At 35.7% G+C, this 25187-nt stretch overlaps 1 protein-coding gene across 5 annotated transcripts in view; it reads left to right on the top strand.

Annotated features, from left to right (window-relative positions):
* LRBA (LPS responsive beige-like anchor protein) overlaps positions 1–25187 on the top strand; it is a 799485-nt gene that overhangs the window by 129632 nt on the left and 644666 nt on the right. For all 5 annotated transcript variants that reach the window (XM_055111907.2, XM_063603583.1, XM_034959239.3 and 2 more), the window contains exons 3-11: positions 2799–3030; positions 3248–3348; positions 10573–10668; positions 15124–15245; positions 15335–15461; positions 16135–16254; positions 17517–17663; positions 23009–23206; positions 23399–23532. In XM_055111907.2, coding sequence (XP_054967882.2) covers positions 2799–3030; positions 3248–3348; positions 10573–10668; positions 15124–15245; positions 15335–15461; positions 16135–16254; positions 17517–17663; positions 23009–23206; positions 23399–23532 — 1277 coding nt within the window. The remainder of the gene's footprint in view (positions 1–2798; positions 3031–3247; positions 3349–10572; positions 10669–15123; positions 15246–15334; positions 15462–16134; positions 16255–17516; positions 17664–23008; positions 23207–23398; positions 23533–25187) is intronic.

The raw sequence follows: 25187 nt of genomic DNA, 5'->3' as shown, positions 1-25187 counted from the left end.
AAATTTTTTTATGGTATGAGGGATTGATTGATGATTTTTTTTCCCCCAGATATTTGAATATAGCTATCCCTAAACTTATTTTTTTTTGAGACAGGATCTTGCACTGTCACCCAGGCTGGAGTGCAGTGGTGTGATCATAGCTCACTTTAGTCTTGAACTCCTGGGCTCAAGCAATCTTCCCACCTCAGCCTCCTGAGTACTAGGGCTGCATGTACCCACCACCATACCTGGGTAATTTTTTTTTTGTTTGTTTGAATATGGAGACAGGGTCTGGCTGTGTTGCCAGACTGGTCTCAAACTCCAGGCCTCAAGTGATCCTCCTGTCTTAGCCTCCCAAAGTTTTGGGATTATAGGTGTGAACCACCATGCCCAGCCACTAACCTTTTGATGAAATGATCTTTGTTCTATTCACATGTCACTTTTATCATATAATAATATATAAATATAGATATGTAATTATAAAATTATAAAATTTATAATAACAATAATCACCACCGTCAGCCAAGCATTATTAATAATAAGCACCTTATTCATATACATGCCTTTTTTTTAAACCTTTTTATGAGTGATATCTGTAGATTGGTTAATGGTATTGTAAATGTTAATTTCCTGGTTTAAATAACTGTACTATGATTATGTAATATATATACATTGGGGAAGCTGAATGAGGAGTATAAAGGAATTCTGTACTTTCTTTGAATGTTCGAAATTATTTCAAAATAAAAAGTTACAGACAATATTAGGAAATAATACAAACAAAACCAAAACAGCTATATTGAAGTTCTTATTTGAATTATGTATTTTTAAAATTTACAAACAACATATTTACAGACAATATAATCTAATTCAACCAGTTTAAGTAGAATGGAATATTTCATAGTATAATAGATAGCTTATAGCGTTTATCCAGGAGGACTAGGGAACCAAGCACGTATACTTTTTAGCTACGGCCATGTAACTAGGAGAATTGACTCCATCACAAGGAGAGACTGTTTTAGCAAAATCCCAGCTGTCATCTCCTAACACTGCTTGGTAGTGATGATACAAAGCATTGTATGCTGAGATCTCTGCCAGAGCTTTCTGAGAAAGATGAAATGTCTTTATCACTGTGCTTGCCAGGAGTTCTTGTCTCTCTGCATGCAGGTAGTGATCCTCACATTGTTCATTTCCATTTTTTTCAGTCTCATGCCTGTGTATATTTTTGTCAGAACCTGGGATACATGTTGTTGATCCTGCTGAATGGAATTTTAATTTATTTCCTAGTTTTGAACCTTCCTTGCTTTCCTGGACTAAACTCCACTTGGTCATGTCTGTTATTCTTTATAAGAGCCATTGGATTTATTTTTATTTTTGTTTTTTTTTGAGATGGAGTCTTGGTCTGTTGCCTAGGCTGGAGCTCAATGGCATGATCTCGACTCATTGCAACCTCTGCCTCCCAGGTTTAAGTGATTCTCCTGCCTCAGCCTCCCAAGTAACTGGGACTACAGGCACATGCCACCATGCCTGGCTAAGTTTTTGTATTTTTTTGTTTTTTGTTTTTTTTTGAGACGGAGTCTCGCTCAGTTGCCCAGGCTACAGTGCAGTGGCACAATCTCAGCTCACTGCAATCTCTGCCACTCAGGTTCAAGTGATTCTCCTACCTCAGCCTCCTGAGTAGCTGGGATTACAGGCGCATGCCACCACGCCCAGCTAATTTTTGTATTTTTAGTAGAGACGGGGTTTCACCATGTTGACCAGGCTGGTCTTGAACTCCTGACCTCAGGTGGTCCGCCTGCCTCGGTCTCCCAAAGTGCTAGGATTACAGGCATGAGCCACCACGCCCTGCCGGATTTGTTTTTTAAAGTTCACTTTCTTCTACTTATTGCATACCTTTTGGGTATGCAGTTTGGAAATGCGTAATGAAAAATCAAGAAGTATTCAGAAAGAAGCGTAGGTGAATCATGTGTGTAACTATTTCTGACAGAGATCTTTAAAAAATCTAGTTGATAGCATTATTGTATACCTTAAATATATGTATTTTAAATTAAAAAAATTTAAATTTAAAAAAATTTATTTAAAAAATCTAGTTAAATGAGATAGCTCTACAAAGGTAATTCTAAAAGTATTTTAATTCCTTTACACAATTACAATTTATTTAAAATTTACGAACCTTCCCTCTGTATGGGGAGGCTCTGGGTGAGATGACAAGGCCCGTATAGCTATAGCGTTCTGATAGTAATATCAGTGAAATACATTTTCTTGATTACTGACTTTGGATGTGTGACTAATTATATGTAAGTTATACTGATTATCTACAGAGGAGAGGTAAAATGAATAGGCTTAATAAACCAAAAATTTGACTAATATAAACTCCAATGTGTGACCACTCTGAGACTTTTTCAGCTTTTCAGTTTTACCGTGAGCTCATAAGTTGTTTGGGTAACAAAGGACCTTTAGATTATTCAGTGTAGTTCACAGATTTGATACTTCATAAATGAAATACTGGATGAGAAGCAATTGTAGAGTTGATTTAGATCTTTATTGGTAACAGGTTAGTAGATAGCAATTTACCTAAGACATCCTATATTTGTTTTTGTTGAAAAATATTTTAATTTTTATATTCTCTTACTTGACTTTGCTGTCTAAATTTGGAGATTACTTCAGAAACTTCAGTTTTTTGAGCTGCATGTTTTTTAATGAACCTTTTGATGTGGAGGAAGAATGTGAATAGTTATTGTTAATCTAATGTTTAGGAACATGCTATAGTGATATTGAGGATACTAATGCTTTTAATGTGTTTTTTTTTTTTTCCTTGTAAGTTGGTAGGAGGACAGTTTGATCTGGAAATGAATTTCATTATCCAAGAAGGTGAGAGTATTAACTGCATGGTGGACCTACTGGAAAAATGTGACATTACGTGCCAAGCAGAAGTCTGGAGCGTGTTTACAGCCATTCTGAAGAAAAGCATACGGAATCTTCAAGTCTGCACTGAAGTAGGCCTTGTTGAAAAAGTGCTTGGGAAAATTGAAAAAGTTGACAATATGATAGCAGGTATGATTTTTTCTATAGTACAATATATGCAAAGAAATAAAGTTTGATTTTTAAATACATATTTTTCTTATTCCATTTAGCAATATTTAAGAAAAATTTGAGCATGTAGCATGCACCTAGAACTTTAGTGTCCAAGCCCTTAAATAAGCACAGTTTATTTTAAATATTCGAGAAATATAACTAGCTGAGTTATTTTATCGTTTTCTTTTGTTTCCAGATCTTTTGGTTGACATGTTGGGAGTGCTGGCTAGCTATAATTTGACAGTTCGCGAGCTAAAGCTTTTCTTCAGTAAACTTCAAGGAGATAAAGGACGATGGGTAAAAAAACTTAAGTACTCTTTGGTATTTTAAAGTATCCTCCTCCCAAACACATTAGTAGCTTGTAAAGTAACTGATATTATTATACATGGGATAATTGTCAAATTGAATAGATTAATTAAAATAGCATTGAGATCCCTGTGGCTACTCGTGCCATACTTGGACACTAAGAGTATGCACTAAGATAATGGTGTTTCAGACAAACTGGTAATTTAATTCTTCTTCAAAATGTTGTTCTTTAAATGTACATTCAATATTTATTAGAAAAAAAGATAAATGTAGAGAAAGAAAAGTATTAGGTAGTAGTACCTACCTTTTCTTCTTTTTGATCTAGTTTTATCTGAGTGGCTTAAACTTGAGTAACTCACTCCGTGAACAAAACCTCTGCAGTTAATTGGATCTACCCTCTTGAGATGCAACTTAGGAGTCATTTGCAATGGGTAGTGATGGGGGTGAACTTATTTTGAACCCCAGGTGCCTTATCAAACTGTTTCTTCCACCATATAGTTATCTGTCCCATTGAAGAGGAGTAGTAAATATTTTCTCCATTTTTGTTGCATTTCCAATCTTATTTTAGTGCCCTTTAGAGATCATTGCCCACAGCAACAGCTCAGCCAGCTGATCCTTAATCTAGCTTTCATTAAATGTATCTAAAACTGTGCCCTACAATTACTCTTTTTCATTATGTTGAAATTTAGATTCTTTAGCATATTTCTCTCAAACTCCAGTTTACTGTCTAATTTTAGTTTTTTTTTACTAATTTTCATTGAATTTGATTATATTTCTGGTTCTAGCTTACCTTGTGTTTATCTTCTTAGAGTTTTTGCTTCTGTGGGGGTATAAGATAATTGTCACAAAATTTGGAAACATTTTAGTCATTGTTTCTTCAAATACTGTCTTCTTGTCCCCGCTTCCTGTCTTTTCTGGGCCTCCAATTACAGATATATTAGACCTCTTGATATTTTCTCACAGGTTACTGGGATCTGTTAACTCTTTTTTTAATCTTTTTGTGCTTTATTTTAGATTGTTTTTATTGCTGTAGTCTCAAGTTAACTGATCTTTTCTTCAGCAGTGTGTTAATTCCATCCACTGAAATTTCAGATAGTATATTTTTCTTCTGTAAATTTTTTTTTTTTTTTTTTTTTTTAAGGCAGAGTCTCGTTCTGTTGCCCAGCCTGGAGTGCAGTGCCATGATCTCGGCTCACTGCAAGCTCTGCCTCCCGGGTTCATGCCATCCTCCTGCCTCAGCCTCCCAAGTAGCTGGGACTACAGGCGTATGCCACCAAGTGCGGCTAATTGTTGTATTTTTAGTAGAGACGGGGTTTTACCATGTTAGCCAGGATGGTCTCGATCTCCTAACCTTGTGATCTGCCCGCCTTGGCCTCCCAAAGTGCTGAGATTACAGGTGTGAGCCACCGCGCCCGGCCTTTTTTTTCTTTTTTTCTTTTTTTTTGAGACGGAGTCTTGCTCTGTCGCCAGGCTAGAGTCCAGTGGCGCGATCTCTGCTCACTGCAATCTCCACCTCCTGGGTTCAAGCAATTCTCCTACCTCAGCCTCCTGAGTTGCTGGGATTACAGGCGCACACCACCACGCCTGGCTAACTTTTCTATTTTTAGTAGAGACAGGGTTTCACAGTGTTGGTCAGGATGGTCTCGAACTCCTGACCTTGTGATCCACCCGTCTTGGCCTCCCAAAGTGCTGGGATTACAGGCATGAGCCACCATGCCCGGTCTCTTTCTGTAAATTCTATTTGGTTCTTTTAAATATTTTCCATTTTTTCCCTCATTTAATTCCTTTAAATCCTTGACAATATTTAGCATATGAATAGTTGCTTTAATGCTCTTGTTTTTTCATTCTAGAATGTCATTTTCTAGGTCAGTTTTTTACTCATTGATTTTGCTCCTTTATGTAGGTCACATTTTTCTGCTGCTTATGGCTACTGAATTTAGACAATATATCAGACATAGCAAATTTTATGTTGCTGAGTGTTGGATTTTGTCATATTCCTTTTAAGATTGTTAGACTGGTTTTGCAGGCAGATAAGTTATTTGTGGATCAACTTTATCCTTTAAAACTAGTTTAAAAGTTTTTTTTCCAGTAAGGTTTAGAGTGGCTGTTACGCTACGGCTAGTTTAGTTTTACTATTCAGGCGTGTCTCTTAGAGGGTCTCTATTGAATAACTCTCAAGTCTCAGACATAGGACAGGAGGTAGCAAGACTGTGGTCTCTCCGAAGTGTCTAGTAGGGTCTCAACAATTCCTAGCTCTGTATTAGTTTTGGGAATTCTTTAACTTAAAGCTCTTACTATCTTAGCCCCACCATGTTGAGTTTTATCATAAGCATGATCAGTCTGGTATTAAGTCAAAGAGTCAATGCAGATTTCTGGAGCTTCTTGTCTGTTCAGTTCTTTCCTCCCTAGTATTCTGCTCTGAAACTTCTATCTTCTGTGGACTCCACTTTCTTTCCAACTCACTGAGACTTTCGGGTTCTGTTTGGTTTCCCTGTGCAATGATATGGAAATTGACTCCAGGTTTAAGTGATTTTGTTTTCTCAGGGATCACAGTCTTGAGCTACCTCTTCCTGCATACTGAAAACTGTTTTTGTTTGATACATTTTGCCCACTTTTCTAGTTGTTTATGGTAGGTTGGTAAGTCCAGGTCCTATTAATATGTCGTGTCCAGAAGAGAAAGTATATATTTGATTTTGGTTTTTATTTATATTCACATTATTTATTCTGAATATGTAATGTATTTTTATTATATTCATAAGCATAGAAAATTATAGGTAAGAAAATAGCAAATAATATGAACTAATATTTATTTACAGAGGTAGAAACCCCACAACCAAATGAACACAAAATCATTAATAATTAGAGACATTCACATTAAAACAGTATTGATATGTCACCTTCCATCTGTAGTTTCTCAAGAATTTTAAAGTTGGAAAATGGCAAGTATAGTTTGGGATATAGGGTTATTTTATACTTGGTGCGCTTTTCATTACAATGAACACCAGTGGAGCCAACCTCAAGAGGAGTCTAGTGCTACTTAGTCATGTTAATTTTACCTGTATCCAGTGATTTAATAATTCACTTCTGAGTGCGTATTCCAAGAAATTCTCACATAGATCCATAAAATACATGAGGATGTTCACTGAAGCATTATTTTTGATGGCAGTGAATGTTAACATGGATATTCATCATTAAGAGAGTGGATTGGTAAAATGTATAGAAGGTAGATTGTTCTATAACAGAATCAGTGCATGGAGTAATAGGAATAGATGTAAAATACATAGGAAAGAAAGCAATGATAAGTGTAAGCACATAAAAACCTTTTTTTCTTTTCTTTTTTTTTTTTTTAAAGACAGGGTCTCACTCTCATCCAGGCTGGAGTGCAATGGTGCGATCATGGCTCACTGCATTCTCAGCTTCCTGGTATCAAGAGATCCACCTCAGCCTCCCAAGTAGCTGGGACCACGGACATGTGCCACCATGCCAGGCTAATTTTTGCATTTCTTTTAGAGACTGGGTTTTGCCATGTTGTCCAAGCTGGTGTCAAACTCCTGAGCTCAAGCAGTCCTCCCAGAGTGCTAGGATTATAGGCATGAGCCACCACTCTCAGCCCCAAACATCATTTTTGAAGGAATAATCTACATAAAAAAGATTAAACATGTTAATATAGTTGCCTATGGGGAGGGGGAGGAGAATGAGAATAGTTTTAGATGATAAAGGGAAAAAATAATGAACTATTTATAAAATGAGAGCAAGGCCTTGCTCAGATATTCATTACATTTATTTAGTTATTTAATATTAGGCATATTATTTCTATCGTTTGCTGTTATAGCAGTGCAGTGAAAAAATCCCTATATCTAAATCTCTGTCTGCCCTTGTGGTGATTACTTTAGCATAGATTTTTACATGTGGAAATATTGCATTGGTGGACATGAACGTCTTTACAGACTCTTGAAATATGACTACTACATCTTTTTCTTTTCCTCTTTCTTTTTCTTTTTCAGACAGAGTCTTGCTCTGTTACCCAGGTTGGAGTACAGTGGTGCTATCTCGGCTGCCTGCAACCTCTGCCTCCTGGGTCAAGCAATCCTCCCACCTCAGCTTTCCAAGCAGCTGGGACCACAGGCACTTGCCACCATTCTTGGCTAATTTTTGTATTGTTTTCTAGAGATGGAGTTTCTCCATGTTGCCCAGGTTGGTCTCAAACCCCTAGGCTCAAGCGATCCCTCCACCTTGGCCTCCTAAAGTGTTGAGATTACAGATGTGAACCACTGTGCCTGGTCTACTAAATTTTTTTCTGAAAGGCTTTACCAGTACAGTATACACTCCCCCAGCAATGTCTGTCAAGTAAAGTGCTTATCTTAATGTATTCTTTTGTTGACTGATTTATAGGAAAGGAAATTTGGAGGAATGATGTTTCTAGATGGACATGCTATAATACTGTATTTTTATTTTTAACTGCAAAGTTATTTTTGGTTACTTTATTTTACTTTGGAATTTATTTTAAAAAATCACTGTGATTGTAGTTACTTGTTACTATGCTTTTACAATTGAGCAGTATGGTTAATTGAAAATTTCTTGTTCACTTAAGAATGAAGCTTCCACTTAATATGTAGGTGAAAGGTTGCCAAACTCTTTTACACAGGTAGTAATTATAATTTATATCATCTATAAAAATAAGATGAAGGCAAACCAATGATTTCATTTGTAGTTTGACCCTGTTTTGAACTTTTAAATTTTTAACAAGGAGGAATGCCCCACACTTTTCTTATTTGCTTATAAACTGATTAAAATGAGATGGTATGTCTGATTATCTTTTGTTTTTCCTTGTAACTGCAAATGAGATTTTTCATTTTTATTGTTGGTTGTTTCATGTATTAGAGACTTGTGGACCAAGGAAACATTAATCAAATAAACTCAGCGTTGCAGCTTTTATATGTATATGCTATGCGTATACATATATTTATATGCTATGCGGTAAAGGTATATTGTAGAATGAAATATGATAGGGAAGTTTAATCCACTCTCAGTTTCAAGGAAGGCTACCCTGAGGAAGTGACTGTTAAGATCAGCTCTAAAGGCTGGGTAAGATTGACTTGGATAAGAGGGGAGTACAGGGGTCCTTTTGAGAACATTTTAAGCATAAGGAATAGCTTTTGCTGAGGCCCTGTTGTGGGAAGAAGACTGAGAAAAGGATGGAGTGCAGGGAGAAGGGGAGAGTAAGAAGCAAAATGAGGCTAAAGAAGTAGGTAAAGTATCTTATAGTCCATGTTAAAGGTTTTGGTCCCTATTTTAATGGTGAAAGTATAGTTGTTTTTTGGTTTTTTTTTGACTTTACGATGGTGTGAAAGTGATATGCATTCAGTATACTCCTTCACTTAGGATGGGGCTACCTCCGGCTAAACCCATCTTAAGTTGACAATATTTTGGATCGAAAACATACTTTCGATTTACATTCTTTTCAACTTACTGTGGGTTTATCAGGATGTACCCCTATCGTAAGTTGAGGAGCATCTGTATAGTTGTTTAGAAGCATGGACTCTAGAGTCAAGATTGAGTTCTGATCCTGACCTTGACAGTTATTACCCATGTGACTTTGGAAATGTTCCCCTGCCTCAGATTCTTCTTCTGTAAACTGTGCATAATCATAATAATACCATCCCATAGGGTGGTTATGAGGTTAAGATATTTTAGTGTTTTTGAAGTACCATTTTTTTGAAATGTTTATTTTTATTTTTTAATTTTATTTTTCCATAAGTTATTGGGGTACAGGTAGTATTTGGTTACATGAGTAAGTTCTTTAGTGGTGATTTGTGAGATTTTGGTGCACCCGTCACCTAAGCAGTATACACCACACCATATTTGTAGACTTTTATCTCTCACCCACCTCCCACTCTTACCCCAAGTCCCCAAAGTCCATTGTATCTTTCTTTTTCCTTTGCGTCCTCATAGCTTAGCTCCCACGTATCAGTGAGAACATACACTGTTTGGTTTTCCATTCCTGAGTTACTTCACTTAGAATAATAGTTTCCAGTCTTATCCAGGTCACTGCAAATGCTGATAATTTATTTCTTTTAATGGCTGAGTAGTATTCCATCATATATATATATATACCACAGTTTCTTTATCCACTCGTTGATTGATGGGCATTTGGGTAGGTTCCATGATTTTGCAATTGTGAATTGTGCTGCTATAAACATGCATGTGCAAGTATCTTTTTGAAGTACCTTTAACAGTGGAATATAGTAAGCATTATTTAAGTATTTGTTAAATTATTAAGTATTTTTAATTTTAAAGAAGGGTGGGTGGGGGATTGATGTAGTTTATATTTTAAAAAGATCGTTTTTGGCCAGGTGTGGTGGCTCATGCCTGTAATCCCAGCACTTTGTGAGGCTGAGGCAGGCGGATCACTTGAAGTCAGGAGTTTGAGACCAGTCTGGCCAACGTGGTGAAACCCTGTCTCTACTAAAAATACAAAAAATGTAGGCCGGGCACAGTGGCTCACGCCTGTAATCCCACCACTTTGGGAGGCCCAGGCAGGTGGATCACCTGAGGTTGGTTCGAGACCAGCCTGACCAACATGGAGAAACCCCGTCTCTACTAAAAGTACAAAAGTTAGCCGGGTGTGGTGGCGTGCACCTGTAATCCCAGCTACTTGGGAGGGTGAGGCAGGAGAATCGCTTGAACCTGGGAGGCGGAGGTTGTGGTGAGCCGAGATCCTGCCATTGCACTCTAGCCTGAGTGACAGAGCGAGACTCCATCTCGAAAGAAAAAAAAATTAGCTGGGTGTGGTGGCACACACCTGTAATCCCAGCTACTCGGCTGGTGAATCACTTGAATCTGGGAGGCAGAGTTTATGGTGAGCCGAGATGGCGCCACTGCACATGGACTCCAGCCTGGGTGACAGAGTGAGACTCCATCTCAAAAAAGAAAAAAAAAAGATCATTTTTGCTGCAGCTTGGAGAAGAGTTTCAGGTGTCTAATGATACTGGCTCTTATTTATTGAATACCTAATAGGCCCTACAGCATTACAAAAACTGGTGTAGAGTACATTATTTCTTTAAGATATTTGAAAATAACTTAGAAATTATTTTCTATGCTTTTAAGCTTATAGCATTATTCCTGTATATATTAAAGCAAGACTATATTAAAGATGTGTTTTTTTTTATCTTATGGTAAATAATGTGGTTAATGAATTGTTAATTATCTTCATAGCCTCCACATGCTGGGAAGTTGCTGTCTGTGTTAAAGCATATGCCTCAGAAGTATGGTCCTGATGCCTTTTTTAACTTTCCAGGAAAGAGTGCTGCAGTAAGTAAATATTAATGAGGAAATCACTCCCAGTTCTTCTTTCCTTTGCTCCCTGAAAGTACAGCCCTGTGAACACCCCTGACAGGTTCTGTGCTAGGTAGAAACTTCTGCTCAACATACTTTAATCCTTATGACAGTCGTGCATGTTACTTTTTTGTAATTGCTTTAGAGGTGAAGAAATAGAGGCTTAAATTAGTTGAGAAAATGCCCAGTCACAGCTTGGGTCAGCAATGGAATAAGAACCTCATTCTTTTAAACATAGCCATGTTGTCTTAAGTAGCTATTTGTGTGTAACACCTTCATGTCTATCTTTGTGAACATCTTTCTCTTGCCTTTCATTACTCTACCTGTCTTTTTTTTGTACCTTGTGTATAGAATGATAGTGAAGAAATAGAGGCTCTGAAACTTACTGCGCAAGTTTTCCTTGACTTGTGAGTTTCCAAATTATGTTGGTCTCAGTGTTCCTGTAAGCCGTTAATCAGTTTATACATAAGACAATTATGTATAATAGTGATATCTGTAATGTTTCATAATGTTATAGAAGCACATTCTATAATGTATATATGTTATTTATGGAAGTTTCTAAAATCTCCTCATTATTACATTGGTCAGTCTGTTACAAGCAAAACAAACTTTTTTTTATTTTGAGACGGAGTTTTGCTCTTGTTGCCCAGGCTGGAGTGCAGTGGTGCGATCTCGGCTCACTGCAAACTCTGCCTCCTGGTTTCAAGCGATTCTTCTGCCTCAGCCTCCTGAGTAGCTGGGATTACAAGTGCCCACGACCACGCCTGACTAATTTTTGTATTTTTGGTAGAGACGGGGTTTTGCCATGTTGGCCAGGCTTGTCTCGAATTCCTGACCTCAGGTGATCCACCCACCTCAGCCTCCCGAAGTGCTGGGATTACAGGCATGAGTCACCACGCCCGGCCCAAGACAAACTTTTAAAAAAGATATTTCAGTCTATTCTTTTCCTGAGCTTATCTTTCATTCATTTTTTTATGTTAGTTCTCATAAAATCTTATATTAGGCCCTGTGTAGCCTGGCAGTATCTGCAGAAAGATAAGAATATGTTTTAATATGACATTTGTGATATTTAAATGTTATATACACAATATACAACTTTCTTTGAAAAGTTTTATTGCCCAATTTTTTCCTTTACAGTTTTTCCCTACAGGCCATTTTAGATTTGTAGCTTTTCAGAATAATTTTACTTTCTTATCATAGCCTATCATTGCCTCTAACATTAAAAAAAGTGTTCTTATGAGATTAACTTTTTTCATGCCTCATGTTATAATTTTATTATTTACAGTTCTGAGATTGCAGTGCATGCATTTATCTTGAAAGTAGGGCAGGTGAGCTGAACAGCTTTTGAAACTTGAAGAGAATAGATGTTTTAAATATGTTCAGTGACTTCCTTTCCTTAAACATAGCTTTTACTGGGAATTTAAAGTAGTCATGAATAAAGTATTTTTGCAAAGCTTTTACATCTTTGCTATCATTTTTGGTGAGAGAGAACATGTGTACGCACTGAATATACGTTTTTCTCCTAAAATTTTTTTTTGTCAGTCTGTGAGTTGTAATTATTCTTTTCCTTTTTTCTTAATGCAACGTTCATTTTTGCATTAATGCAACGTTTAATGCAATGTTCACTCTTGAAGTCTCAATAGTGTTATTACTGAAGTTTGGCTCTATGATGTCTTTCATGTTTTATGTCATATCTAATACATATAAAAGAATATATGTATAATATGTATACATAAATGCATATGTAAGTTACAATAAAACAGACGCTTGTGCAGTTTGAATTTTTTACAAAACAGTTTTATTGAGATATAATCCACATACCACACAATTAACTCATTTAAAGTATATAGTATAGTAGGTAAATGTGTTCACAGAGTTGTCAACCATCACCACAGTCAATTTTGGGACATTCTCATCACACCCAAAAGAAACCCCATACTGATTAGCAGCCACTCCCCATATTCCCCAGCCCTATTCTGGACCATTCATATTAGTGGAATCATACAACATGTGGTCTTTTGTGACTGGCTTTTTTCACTTATCATAATGTTTTCAAGGTCCATCCATGGTACAGCATGTATCAGTACTTCATTCCTTTTTATGGCTGGTATTATATTGTATGGATATACCATACTTTATTTAATCATTTGTCAACTAGTGAATATTTGGGATTTTCACTTCTTGGGCTAGTATGAATAATGCTGTTATGGACATTAGTGTACAATTTTATGTGTGGACATATGTTTTAATTTGTCCCAATCTCTAGATTAGGTCATATGGTCTTTGTTTAACATTTTGATGAACTTCCAGACTATTTTCCAAAGTAGCTGTAACATTTTACGATCCCACAGCAATGTATAAGGGTCAAATTTCTCTACATCCTTGCTAAGATGGTTAATGTCTATTTTTGTTTGTTTGTTTTTGAGATGAAGTCTTGCTCTGTCACCCAGGCTGGAATGCAGTGGTGTGATCTTGGCTCCCTGCAACCTCTGCCTCCCGGTTCAAGCGATTCTTGTGTCTCAGCTTCCTGAGTAGCTGGGATTACAGATGCGTACCACCATGCCCAGCTAACTTTTGTATTTTTTAGTAGAGACAGGGTTTCACCATGTTGGCCAGGCTGGTCTTGAACTCCTGACCTGAAGTGATCCACCTGCCTCAGCCTCCCAAAGTGCTGAGATTATAGGCGTGAGCCACTGTGCCCGGCCAGTATCTGTCTTTGTGATTGTATTAGTAGCTATCCTAGTTGGTATGAAGTGATATCTCATTGTAGTTTTGATTTGCATTTCCTTTATGACTAATGATATTGAGCATCTTTTTATATTTTTATTGGCTATTTGTATATCTTCTTTGGAGATATGTATATTTAGATCTTTTGCCCATTTTAAAATTTTACTTGTCCTTTTATTATTGAGTTATAAGAGTACTTTATATATTTTGGTTACAAGTGCTTTATCAGGTATTCAGATTGCAGATGTTTACTTCCATTTTTGTGGCTTGTCTTTTCACTTTTTTGATGGTGTTCCTTAAAGCACAGGTTTTAATTTTAATAAAGTCCAATGTATATATTTTTTTCTTTTGTCACTTGTCCTTTTGGTGACATAATAATAAGGATTTGCCTAACCAAAGGACACCAGGGCCTTATGCTAATACCACAGTCTTCATCACTGTTGCTTTATATTAATGGTAGGTTTTGAAATGGTAGTATGAGTCCTCTAACTTTGTTCTTCTTCATTTTTTTTTGAGACAGATTTTTGTTCTTGTCACCCTGGCTGGAGTGCAATGGCACGATCTCGGCTCACTGCAACCTCTGCCTCCTGGGTTCAAGCAATTCTCCTGCCTCAGCCTCCTGAGTAGCTGGGATTACAGGCACCCACCACCACGCATGGCTAATTTTTGTATTTTTTTAGTAGAGGCAGGGTTTCACCATGTTGGCCAGGCTGGTCTCGAACTCCTGACCGCAGATGATCTGCCTGCCTTGGCCTCCCAAAGTGCTGGGATTACAGGTGTGAACCACCGTATCTGGCCTGTTCTTTTTAAAAGATTGTTTTGGCTATACAAGATCCTTTTATTATGTAGTATGATCTTTTAAATAAAAATCTAAACCAAGCGGTAAAGCCATTTGTATATTGACTTCTGAATATAATTTAAAAATATTATGAACTAATCCTCTTCAGTTTTATATTTGCAGTTTTGTAAAAGCAGCATATACCCAGTTTTTCTCTTTTCTCTTTCCATTCCTGTCCATCTTTCTCTATTCTAATACCTTAAAATTTCATCAAATTTCCAATTTGTTATCACTTCCTATCTCTTTTAATTAGAATCTCTGTGGATACGTTCATTTTAAGAAATGAAGAATACAAGATTCATGTGTCCAGGTTACACTGAATTTTTTTTTCATTTAATTAACATTACTATGTATTAGGGAAAATTAAAAAGTTACTAAAAGTCTTCTTCCTGACAAAGAGTCTTCTTCCAGATAAAGAGTCTTCTTTCAGATATATATATATATATATTTTTGAGATGGAGTCTTGCTCTTTCGCCCAGGCTGGAGTGCAGTGGTGTGGTCTCGGCTCACTGCAAGCTCTGCCTCCTGGGTTCACGCCGTTCTCCTGTCTCAGCCTCCCGAGTAGCTGGGACTACAGGCACCCACCACCGTACCCGGCTAATTTTTTGTATTTTTAGTAGAGACGGGGTTTCACCGTGTTAGCCAGGATTGTCTCAATCTCCTGACCTTGTGATCCACCTGCCTCGGCCTCCCAAAGTGCTGGGATTACAGGCGTGAGCCACCGCGCCCGGCCTCAGATATTTTAATTGTGACATAAAGTAATGTGATGTAGTACAAATATATGTAGCATTGCAAAGTCTTATTTTCATGATTTTAATAAGACAGGTTTTCACGTGAGTTAATAACTCGAAGTTTCTTTCCTTTAGGCTATTGCATTACCTCCTATAGCCAAATGGCCATACCAGAATGGTTTTACATTTCATACATGGCTTAGAATGGATCCTGTAAATAACATCAATGTAGATAAGGATAAACCATATTTGTATTGGTATGTATTTCTGTAACTGATTAGTGTTAAAACCTTACTTTGAAACTGAGAAGAATATTTAGAGGTAAAATGAAAACTATTCTTTATAGTTTCAGAACCAGCAAAGGTCTTGGCTATTCTGCTCATTTTGTTGGAGGCTGTTTGATTATAACATCAATAAAGTCAAAAGGAAAAGGCTTTCAACACTGTGTGAAATTTGATTTCAAGCCACAAAAGGTACATGATCTTCTTGAGTCATAGTTATGTTAACAAGCTATGCTAGTCATCAAAATGCTTTGTTTTAATGTTATTCATATAATAACATGCTAAAGCACAACTTCGTTTTTACTGTTTAAAAAGATGAAGCGTAAATCACTGGATAATTGACCTCTCTGATTTGGATATGAAAAAGATTGCAAATTTAGTTATTTATGGAGATTATGGGAGATACAAGTAGGAAATATCTACGGCATTTATTTTAGTATTGCAAATTTAATATGTGTTTGCTTTTGTACCTTAAAATTTAGAGGTTAATAAATGGTTCATCAACAAAATGTATAAGTAGATAGGTAGTCAGATAGATTAAGCAAATATGGCAAAAAATTGACAATTATGGAATCTAGTTGGTGGAAAAAGGGGGTGTTTGTACTTGATTTTCAGATTTTTGGGGTATGTTTGAAAAATTCCATAATAAAAAGCTGGAAAAATGATCTAGTGATTAAGTTCTTATCAGTTGAAAGGCCCATGAATAGATATTGTTCCAGAAAGTAAATATTGAATTTAACAAAGGTAGTCTTGTTTTATTTTTAGGTTGAATTACAACTTATCATTTAACTTTTACTCATCAGTATGGTTGCGTTATTGGGATAATTGTTATCTTTGTATTTTTAACTGTTTTTTGCTTCTGCAGTGGTATATGGTTACCATAGTACACATCTATAACCGATGGAAGAATAGTGAACTTCGATGTTATGTGAATGGTGAGCTGGCTTCCTATGGAGAGATAACATGGTTTGTCAACACTAGCGATGTAAGTAGTTTCAAAATGTTGCAATGAAAAAAGTGATTTTAAAAGCATGAGCTTTTTAAACAAGAAAAAGTTTTACAACTTGAATATAAAATTCAAAGTATTACAATGGTAGATTTTTATAAACATAATTTGGCTAGCATGTTAATAGAACTTAATATGTCACTGAAATATTAGTCCTTGTTATAAAATCATTCCATATAGGTAGAAATAAGGATTTATAGCTAACAGTGGCTATATCTGGGGAGTGGGTCATTGGTTCATTTATCAAAATGAACGAGAGCTCCACTATAGGGTTCTGATCATTTTTCTGAATGAGTTAAATGATGCATGCTTATAAATCTTGCATATAATTCTAACTGCTATAGTTAACTAGTATGTTGTAACATTTACAGGTTTCAAAAATAAATCTATAGGTTAGAGTGAAATTTAAAATGTTTTTCCTGTAATTATGTTCTTTTTATAAAAACTTGAAAAATACAGACCAGGAAAATGAACATAAAGTACACTACCCATACACCATTAACTCCTCTTTTCATATCCTTTGCTACACATATATACATATTTTGTAATGCTAACCTTAAGAGTCTTGAATCAGACAGACTTAGGTTTGAATCTCAGCTCTGTCATTTATTGACTGCATGACCTTACCTAATCTATTAGGCCTTAGCATTTTTCCTCCTGAAAATGGACATAAAATATTCATACCTCAGAAAGTTGTCATCTGATTAAATGAGATAATATCCATAAATCTATTAGCAGCGTGCCTTATACAGAATGAGTGCTGAATGTTAGCTCTTTTTTAGTACAAAAAAGGGCTCATATGTAAGTATTGTTTTGTAACCTGTTTTTTCTTACATTAACTTTTACTGAGTGCTTTTTGTATTCCAGGCATTGTAATAAATAGCTTTATTTTCAAAAAGCTCCAGCAACCTTGCAAGATAAGCATTATTATAATCTTCATTTTACAGATAGGTGAAGTACAAAGAGGTTAAGTAACTTGCCATACTCAGTGGCATAGGATGCAGGGATTTGATCTAGGTTGTTTGGCTTGAGAACACATGTGTTTCAAACTTTTCTATATCCCCTAATGTCATTACATACACATTTTTCAACATTCTTTCTAATGGTTTTATGGTATAAATTATGTTAGTCTATTTAGATACAGTTTAGAATGGACAAAACATTTATGATAATATAGGTTTTTATTATTTCTGGAGTTTTTTTTTTGTTTTTTCCTAATTCCTTTTTTTTTTCTTTTATAGACCTTTGACAAATGTTTCCTGGGCTCATCAGAAACAGCAGATGCTAATAGAGTATTCTGTGGTCAGATGACTGCAGTTTACCTTTTCAGTGAAGCTCTAAATGCAGCTCAGATATTTGCTATTTATCAGTTGGGCCTGGGATACAAGGTAGTTTGCTTACTGTTTTGTGCTTAACCAATGTTAGTTCAGCTTGATTTGAAGGTGGGTTATACATGGAGAGTTTGGTTAATGGATACAAAAAAAAAAAAAGAAAAATGAGACCTACTATTTGATACCACAGCAGGGTGACTATAGTCAATAATAACTGTACATTTTGAAATAGTATAATTGGATGGTTTTCAACTAAATTGGTAAATGCTTGAAGGGATGGATATCTGTTCTCCATGATGTGCTTATTTCACGTTGCATGACTGTATTAAAACATTTTATGGGCCCCATAAATGTATACACCTAAAATGTACCCACAAATAAAGAGATGTGTGCAAATGGTAACCAGAGAAGAGTAGGAGTAGCTTACTTAAATTAGACAAAATAGACTTTAAGTCAAAAACTGTCAAAAGAGACAAAGAAGGACATTTTATGATGATAGGGTCAGTTCACCAGAAAGATAGAACAAATATAAATATATGTACTTAACATCAGAGCTCTCAAATATATGAAGCAAACTTTGATAGAATTAAAAGAAGTAGATAGCAACACCATTATAGTAGGACACTTCAGTAGTCAGCTTTCAGTAATGAATAGAACAACCAGACAGAAGATCAATAAGTAAACAGAAGACTTGAACAGCAATGCAGCCCGATGTATTTAGCAGTAGTATACATAACACTCGATGAAACAACAGTAGACTGTGCATTGTTCTTCTTCTTCTTCTTTTTTTGAGATGGAGTTTTGCTCTTGTTGCCCAGGCTGGAGTGCAATGGCATGATCTTGGCTCATTGCAACCTCCACCTCCTGGGTTCAAGCAATTCTCCTGCCTCAGCCTCCCAAGTACCTGGGATTACAGGCATGTGGCACCGCACCCAGCTAATTTTGTAATTTTAATAGAGATGGGGTTTTGCCATTTTGGTCAGGCTGGTCTCAAACTCCTGACCTCAGGTGATCCGCCCGCCTCGGCTTCCCAAAGTGCTGGGATTACAGGCGTGAGCCACTGCACCTGGCCTGCATTTTTCTTAAGCACACACAGAACATTCTCCAGGATAGACATGTGTTATGCCACAAAACAAGTGTCAACAAAGTTAAGATTGAAATTATACCAAGTATCTTTTTTGACCACAATAAAATGAAACTAGAAACCAGTTGCCAAAGAAAAACTGGAAAGTCCACCAATTTTTTAATGTAGAAAATGTTTAATGTAGAAATTAAACAACACACTTAAAACAGCCTTTGGGTCAAAGATAAATCACAAGGAAAATTAGAAAATATCTTGAGAGAAATCAAAATGTAAGCACAACCTACCAAAACTTACGGGATTTAGTGACCTCAGTCTAAGAGAGAAGATTATGGTGATAATGACTGATCATTATCACCAAAAGAAAGATCTCAGATCAGCAACCTAATTTATACAACATGGAACTGGAAAAAGAACAACAAATAAAGTTAACGTTAGCAGATAGAAGGAAATGATAAAAATCCGAGCAGAAATAAATGAAATAGAGCAGCAGTCCCCAACCTTTTTGGTCCCAGGGACCAGTTTCATGGACGACAGTTTTTCCATGGACCACGGGTGGTGGGGGCGCAGCAGGGATGGTTTCGGGATGATTCAAGTGCATTACATTTATTGTGCACTTTATTTCTGTTATTATTACATTGTAATATATAATGAAATAATTATACGACTCACCATAATGTAGAATCAGTGGGAAACAAAGCAGAGCTTGTTTTCTGCAACTAGACGGTTCCATCCGGGGGTGATGGGAGACAGTGACAGATTATCAGGTATTATATTCTCATAAGGAGCACGCAATCTAGATCCCTTGCATGTGCAGTTCACAATAGGGTTCACCGTTCTATAAAAATCTGATCTGACAGGAGGTGGAGCTCAGGCAGTAATGTGAGTGGTAGGGAGTGGCTGTAAATACAGATGAAGCTTTGCTTGCTTGCCCACCGCTCACTTCTTGCTGTTGTTCCTAACAGGTCATATACCTGGTTAGGGACCCCTGGAATAGAAAATAGAAAAGCAGTGAGAAAAAAATCAGTGAAACTAACAGTTTTTTTTTTTAAATTAAACATCAACAAAATTGACAAATTCTTACATAGGCTAAGGAAAAAAGAAGAGCACATAAATAAGTAAAATCAGAAATTAAAGAGGAGGCATTATAACATGCCACAGAAATAGAAAGAATTATAAGAGAATGCTATGAAAAGTATATGCCAACAAATTGGATAATTTAGAAGAAATGGACAATTTTCTAGAAATATACATCCTACTGAGACTGAATCAAGAATAAATTTAAAAAATCCGAAAAGACCTATAGCTAGTAAGGAGATTGAATCAATAATAAAAAACTTTTCAACAAAGAAAGCCAGGGACTAGATGGCTTCACTGGAGAATGCTCTCAGTCATCTAAAGAAGAATTAACGCCAATTCTCAAATTTACAAAAATTTTAAGAGTAGGGAACATTTTCAAACTGATTTTATGAGGCCAGTGCTACCCTGATACCAAAGCCAGATCAAGATAGTACAAGAAAGAAAACTATAGACTAATATCCCTGATGAATATTGATGGAAAAATCTTCAATAAAATACTAAGAAATTGAATTTAACAGCACATTAAAAGAATTATACACAATGTCAAATTAAGATTTATTTCTGGAATGCAAAGATGGTTCAACATGGAAATCAGTCAATGCAATGTACCACACTAACAGTGAATTACAAAATCCATATGATCATATATCAACTGATACAGAAAAGGATTTGACAAAATTCAACACTCTTTCTTGATTTAAAAAAAACCTAAAACACTCAACAATCTATGAATAGAAGGAAACTACCTCAACATTATAAAATATTGTATATGAAAAGCCCATGACTGACACAATACTGAACAGTGAAAAACTGACAGTTTTTCCTCTAAAATCAGGAACAAAGCAAGGATGCTTATTCTTTCCATTTCTATTCAACATAGTATTTGGAAATCCAGTTAGAGCAATTTGGCAAGAAAAAGAAAAGGCATCTAAATTGGAAGGGAAGAGGTAAAATGATCTGTTGGCGTATGGCATGACCTTATATCTAAAAATCCTTAAAGATTTCACTGAAAACTGTTAGGACTAGTAAATGAATTCTGCAGAGTTCCAAGGCACAAAATCAATACACACAAATCAATTGTGTTTCTATTGTAATAATGAAGTAGTAATGAACAGTTTGAAAATTACACAAACAATTTCTTTTACAATAGCATCAAAAAGGATAAAATACTTAGAAATAAACTCAACCAAGGTGGCAAAAGAGCTGTACCCTGACTCCACCAAGGAGGCAAAAGAGTTGTATATTGAAAAGTACAAAATGTTGCTTACAAAATTTAGGAGACCGAAACAAATGTAAAGACATCCCTTGGAAGATTTAATATGCTAAAAATCCATACTACCTAAAGCAATCTACAGATTCAGTACAGTTCTTATCAAAATCCCAATGGCATTTTTTGCATAAATAGAAGCACAATTCTAAAATTAATGTGGAATCTCAAGGGATTCTCAGAAGCCAAAACAGTATTTAAAAAGGGGAACAAAGTTGCAGGCTTTACACTTCTGGGTTTCAAAATTTATTACAAGGCTATGATACATAATGAAAACAATGTTAGACTTGCTTAGACACATAGGCCAAGGGAACACAATAGAGTGTCCGGAAATAAACTTTTGCATATACGGTCAAATGATCTTTGACAAGTGAGGCAAGGCCACATACTGGGGAAAGGACAATGTGTTCAACACATGATGTTGGGAAAACTGGATATCCAGATGCGAAAAATAAGAAAGAAAAGTTTTATACTTAATTCATATTGTATATTGTATATAAAAATGAGCTGAAAATGGATTAAAGACCTAAAAGTAAGATGTAAAGCTATAAAACTCCTAAAAGAATACACAAGGGAAAAGCTTTACGACATTGAATTTGGCAGTGATTTCTTGACTGTGATACCGAAAGTACAGGCAACCAAAGCCAAAACAGACAAATAAGATGTTGTCAGAGTTATAAAGTTCTGCGCATCAGAGGAAATATCCAGCAGAGTGGAAAGGTAACCTACAGAGTGAGAGAAAATATTTAGCAATCATATATCTGATAAGGAGTTAATATCCAGAATATATGAATCCTGTAACTCAACAACAACAACAACAACAAAACAATTAAAAATGCATAAAAGAGTTGAGTAGACATTTCTTTAAAGAAGATATAAAAATAGCCAATGAACATATGAAAAGATGCTCAATATCACTAGACATTAGAAAAATGCTAATTTAAACTACAGCGAGCTATTGCCTCATCATTTAGGATGACTACTTAAAAAAGAAAACAAAATAACAAGTGTTGGTGAGAATGTGGAGAAATTGGTACCTTTGTGCACTGTTGAGGGGAATGAAAAATGGTGCAGCTTCTATGGACAACACTATGAGGTTTCTCAAAAAATTAAAAATAGAACTTCCATGTGATCCAGTAATCTCACTTATGGGATATATACAAAATAATTGAAAAGAGGATCACAGAGACGTATTTGCACACAAAAAATAGGGTCACAAGGAGATATTTGCCCATCCATGTTCATAGTAATATTCTCGATAACCCAGAGATAGAAGTAACCCACATGTCCAGTAGCAGATGAATGGATAAAGAAAATGTGACAGACAACACACATGAACACACGGGACCATATTCAACCTTAAAAAACAAGGAAATCCTGTCATCAGCTAAAACATGGAGGAACTGTGAAGACATTGTGCTAAATGAAATGCTTGGGTCACAAAAAGACAAATACTGTATGATTCCACTTATATGAGGTATCTAAGAGTCCAACTCATAGAAACAGAAAGTAGAATTGTGATAGTCAGGGGCTGGTGGGGAGCAGGAAATGGGGAGTTGTTAAATGGCTACAGAGTTTCAGTTTTGCAAGATATAAAAGTTCTAGAGATTTGCTGTTGAACAATATGAATACAGTTAATGTTTCTCAATTATACACTTAAAAATACTTAAGATGGTAAGTTGTATATTATATGCTTTTGATCACAATTTTAAAAAAAGAATATAAGAAAAAAGATAAAATATGATCTATTGGTCACTTCTACATTTTTAAGGTAAGGTTTTAATGTCAAGTTGACTTGATTTCCATTATATCTTTAAATTCAGCCAATTTTATAAGTAAACGAGGGGTCCTCTTATATAATACTGTTAAAAGATTATCAATGGTCTGTCTCCTTAAAGTTTTACACCTGTGTTGATTTGTACTTAGATTCTCTTTTTGTGGCATACTATTTAACTGTTTTTAATTAATTCTTAGGGTACATTTAAATTCAAAGCAGAAAGCGACCTTTTCCTTGCTGAGCATCACAAACTTTTATTGTACGATGGGAAACTCTCTAGTGCCATTGCATTCACGTACAATCCACGGGCTACAGATGCCCAGCTTTGTCTTGAATCATCTCCTAAGGACAACCCTTCAATTTTTGTTCATTCACCACATGCACTCATGCTCCAGGTACTAACTGTGATCTTTTAAGAACATTTATAATGGTAATTTTTGATGTGTTATTGAGATGTATTTGGTAGCTTCTGTTAAACACATGGAATGTCACGTTTATAGTGTTTCTGCATTTATTGTTGTGCCTTATTTTTAATTGTTTTGGAAAAGAAATCATTGAACTCTTTACTGTGTTTTTGATCTTACAAGGATGTAAAGGCAGTTTTAACACATTCCATCCAAAGTGCAATGCATTCAATTGGAGGAGTACAAGTACTATTTCCACTTTTTGCACAGTTGGATTACAGGCAATATTTGTCTGATGAGATTGATTTGACTATATGGTGAGTGCCTTTATTTGTTTCTTTAATTGGCTGTGAGGGTTAATTTCATCACTGTTGAGCTATACAATATTTTGCCTTTCAGGTTTTGTTGTGTCAAAATAATTTAAAGAAACTTGTGAACTATAAACTGTATTACAAGTCCGTATTAATTATGTCAGTATTAACTTAAGTTCTTGTTTATCAGTAGGAAATATGGAAGCTGTAAGAAACACAGTAAATTGGTTTTAGAATAACATTAGAAATGGCAATAATGGGTTACTCAAAAATAAATACATTTTTTTGTCTAAATTAAAATTTTTTTTTACTACCCATTACTCAGAATGCAATAAGAAATTTTTAATTTCTGAAATATTTAAAATTATTTGGTAATGATTTATTATGGAACTTAACTTTTCATATTTTAATTATTTATTACTGATTGCATTTATGTAATTGGAAGCCAAAATTTTAATAGTGTTATCGAAGTGAATTAGTCTTTTTGAAAAAAATTAGATTATACATTTAGCACATTTTTGTCTCTTGTGTTGTAGTCCTGAGTCTAAAAAAGACAAAGGGATATAAGTTCTAGGGTAAGTCATAAAATATAGGAAAGGAGTCTAAATTTCTCATGGCTATATATTCTAGTGAAACAATGTATAGTGAAATTATTGTTTCATTTGTATTGAAATTATTGTTTCATTTGTTACTTGAGAAATTTAAATACTTTTACATTCTCTCATTTTGAAATTCTCCCTTTGATTTTTGCTTTTATACATAACTTGATGTCTGCCACCAGTGTGTATAATAATGGTAATTGTCCTGATTATTTTCAGGCAACAATTTTTTTTAAAATAAAAAGTTATCACATCTAGTATTTGTCAACTTATATTTTAAAATATATAAAATTAAATTACCCTGACATATTAATACTTTATGGAATTGTTTTGTGCTGTGTTCTAACAGGGTTTACTTACAGTTTTCCTCCCTCCCTCCCTCCCGCCCTCCCTTCCTTCCCTCCCCCTTCCCCTTCCTCCCCTCTCTGCCCCCTCCCTCCCTTCCCCCTCTCCCCCACTTCTCTCCTCCCTCCCTCCCCCTCCCCACCTTCTCTCTTCCCTCCCTCCCCTCTCCCTCCCCCTCCCCCCTGTATTGAAATTGCTGGCAGTGAAAGCACTGATGTGGAGGAGGAGATTGGCTGCTGGTCATGCTTTCTCTCTCTCTCTCTTTTTTTTTTTTTTTTTGTGGGACTTCTCTCTGAGACGGCAGTAACAACTGATCTTTTTCCTTTCCTTTCCGGGGATCTTTAAAAATTGTAGGTAGTAGAGCATGGCTGTAGCCCCTATTCAGTTTTAAAAGTGTTTGAGACTGACTGGAGAATTACAATTTTGTTGTTGGGATAATGAACAAACTTCTTAAATTAGTGTTCAAGGAGCTCAAGTTTGCCTCCAAGTTAACTTTCTCATCTTTCTCTTCATGTGCCCTCTGCTCCATTCAGACTATGCAAGTCTGGAGCCCTAACACATTTTGAGGATTTACACCTTACTCTGTTTGCTCCACTGTCTTTTCTCACCTTTTGGCCCCTAACGCTTCAAAGTTGAATATACTTGCTTATCTAAGTTATATCTGTTCTTTAAGGCCTTAGTGTATTTTTAATAAGTATTTGTTATTGGTTGTTTTTG

This window comes from Pan paniscus, chromosome 3 (assembly GCF_029289425.2).
Source record: "Pan paniscus chromosome 3, NHGRI_mPanPan1-v2.0_pri, whole genome shotgun sequence".
In the NCBI taxonomy this organism is placed as follows: Eukaryota; Metazoa; Chordata; class Mammalia; order Primates; family Hominidae; genus Pan; species Pan paniscus.
The sequence above is the reverse complement of the archived record's forward strand: the minus strand, read 5'-3'. Positions and strand labels throughout refer to the sequence as shown.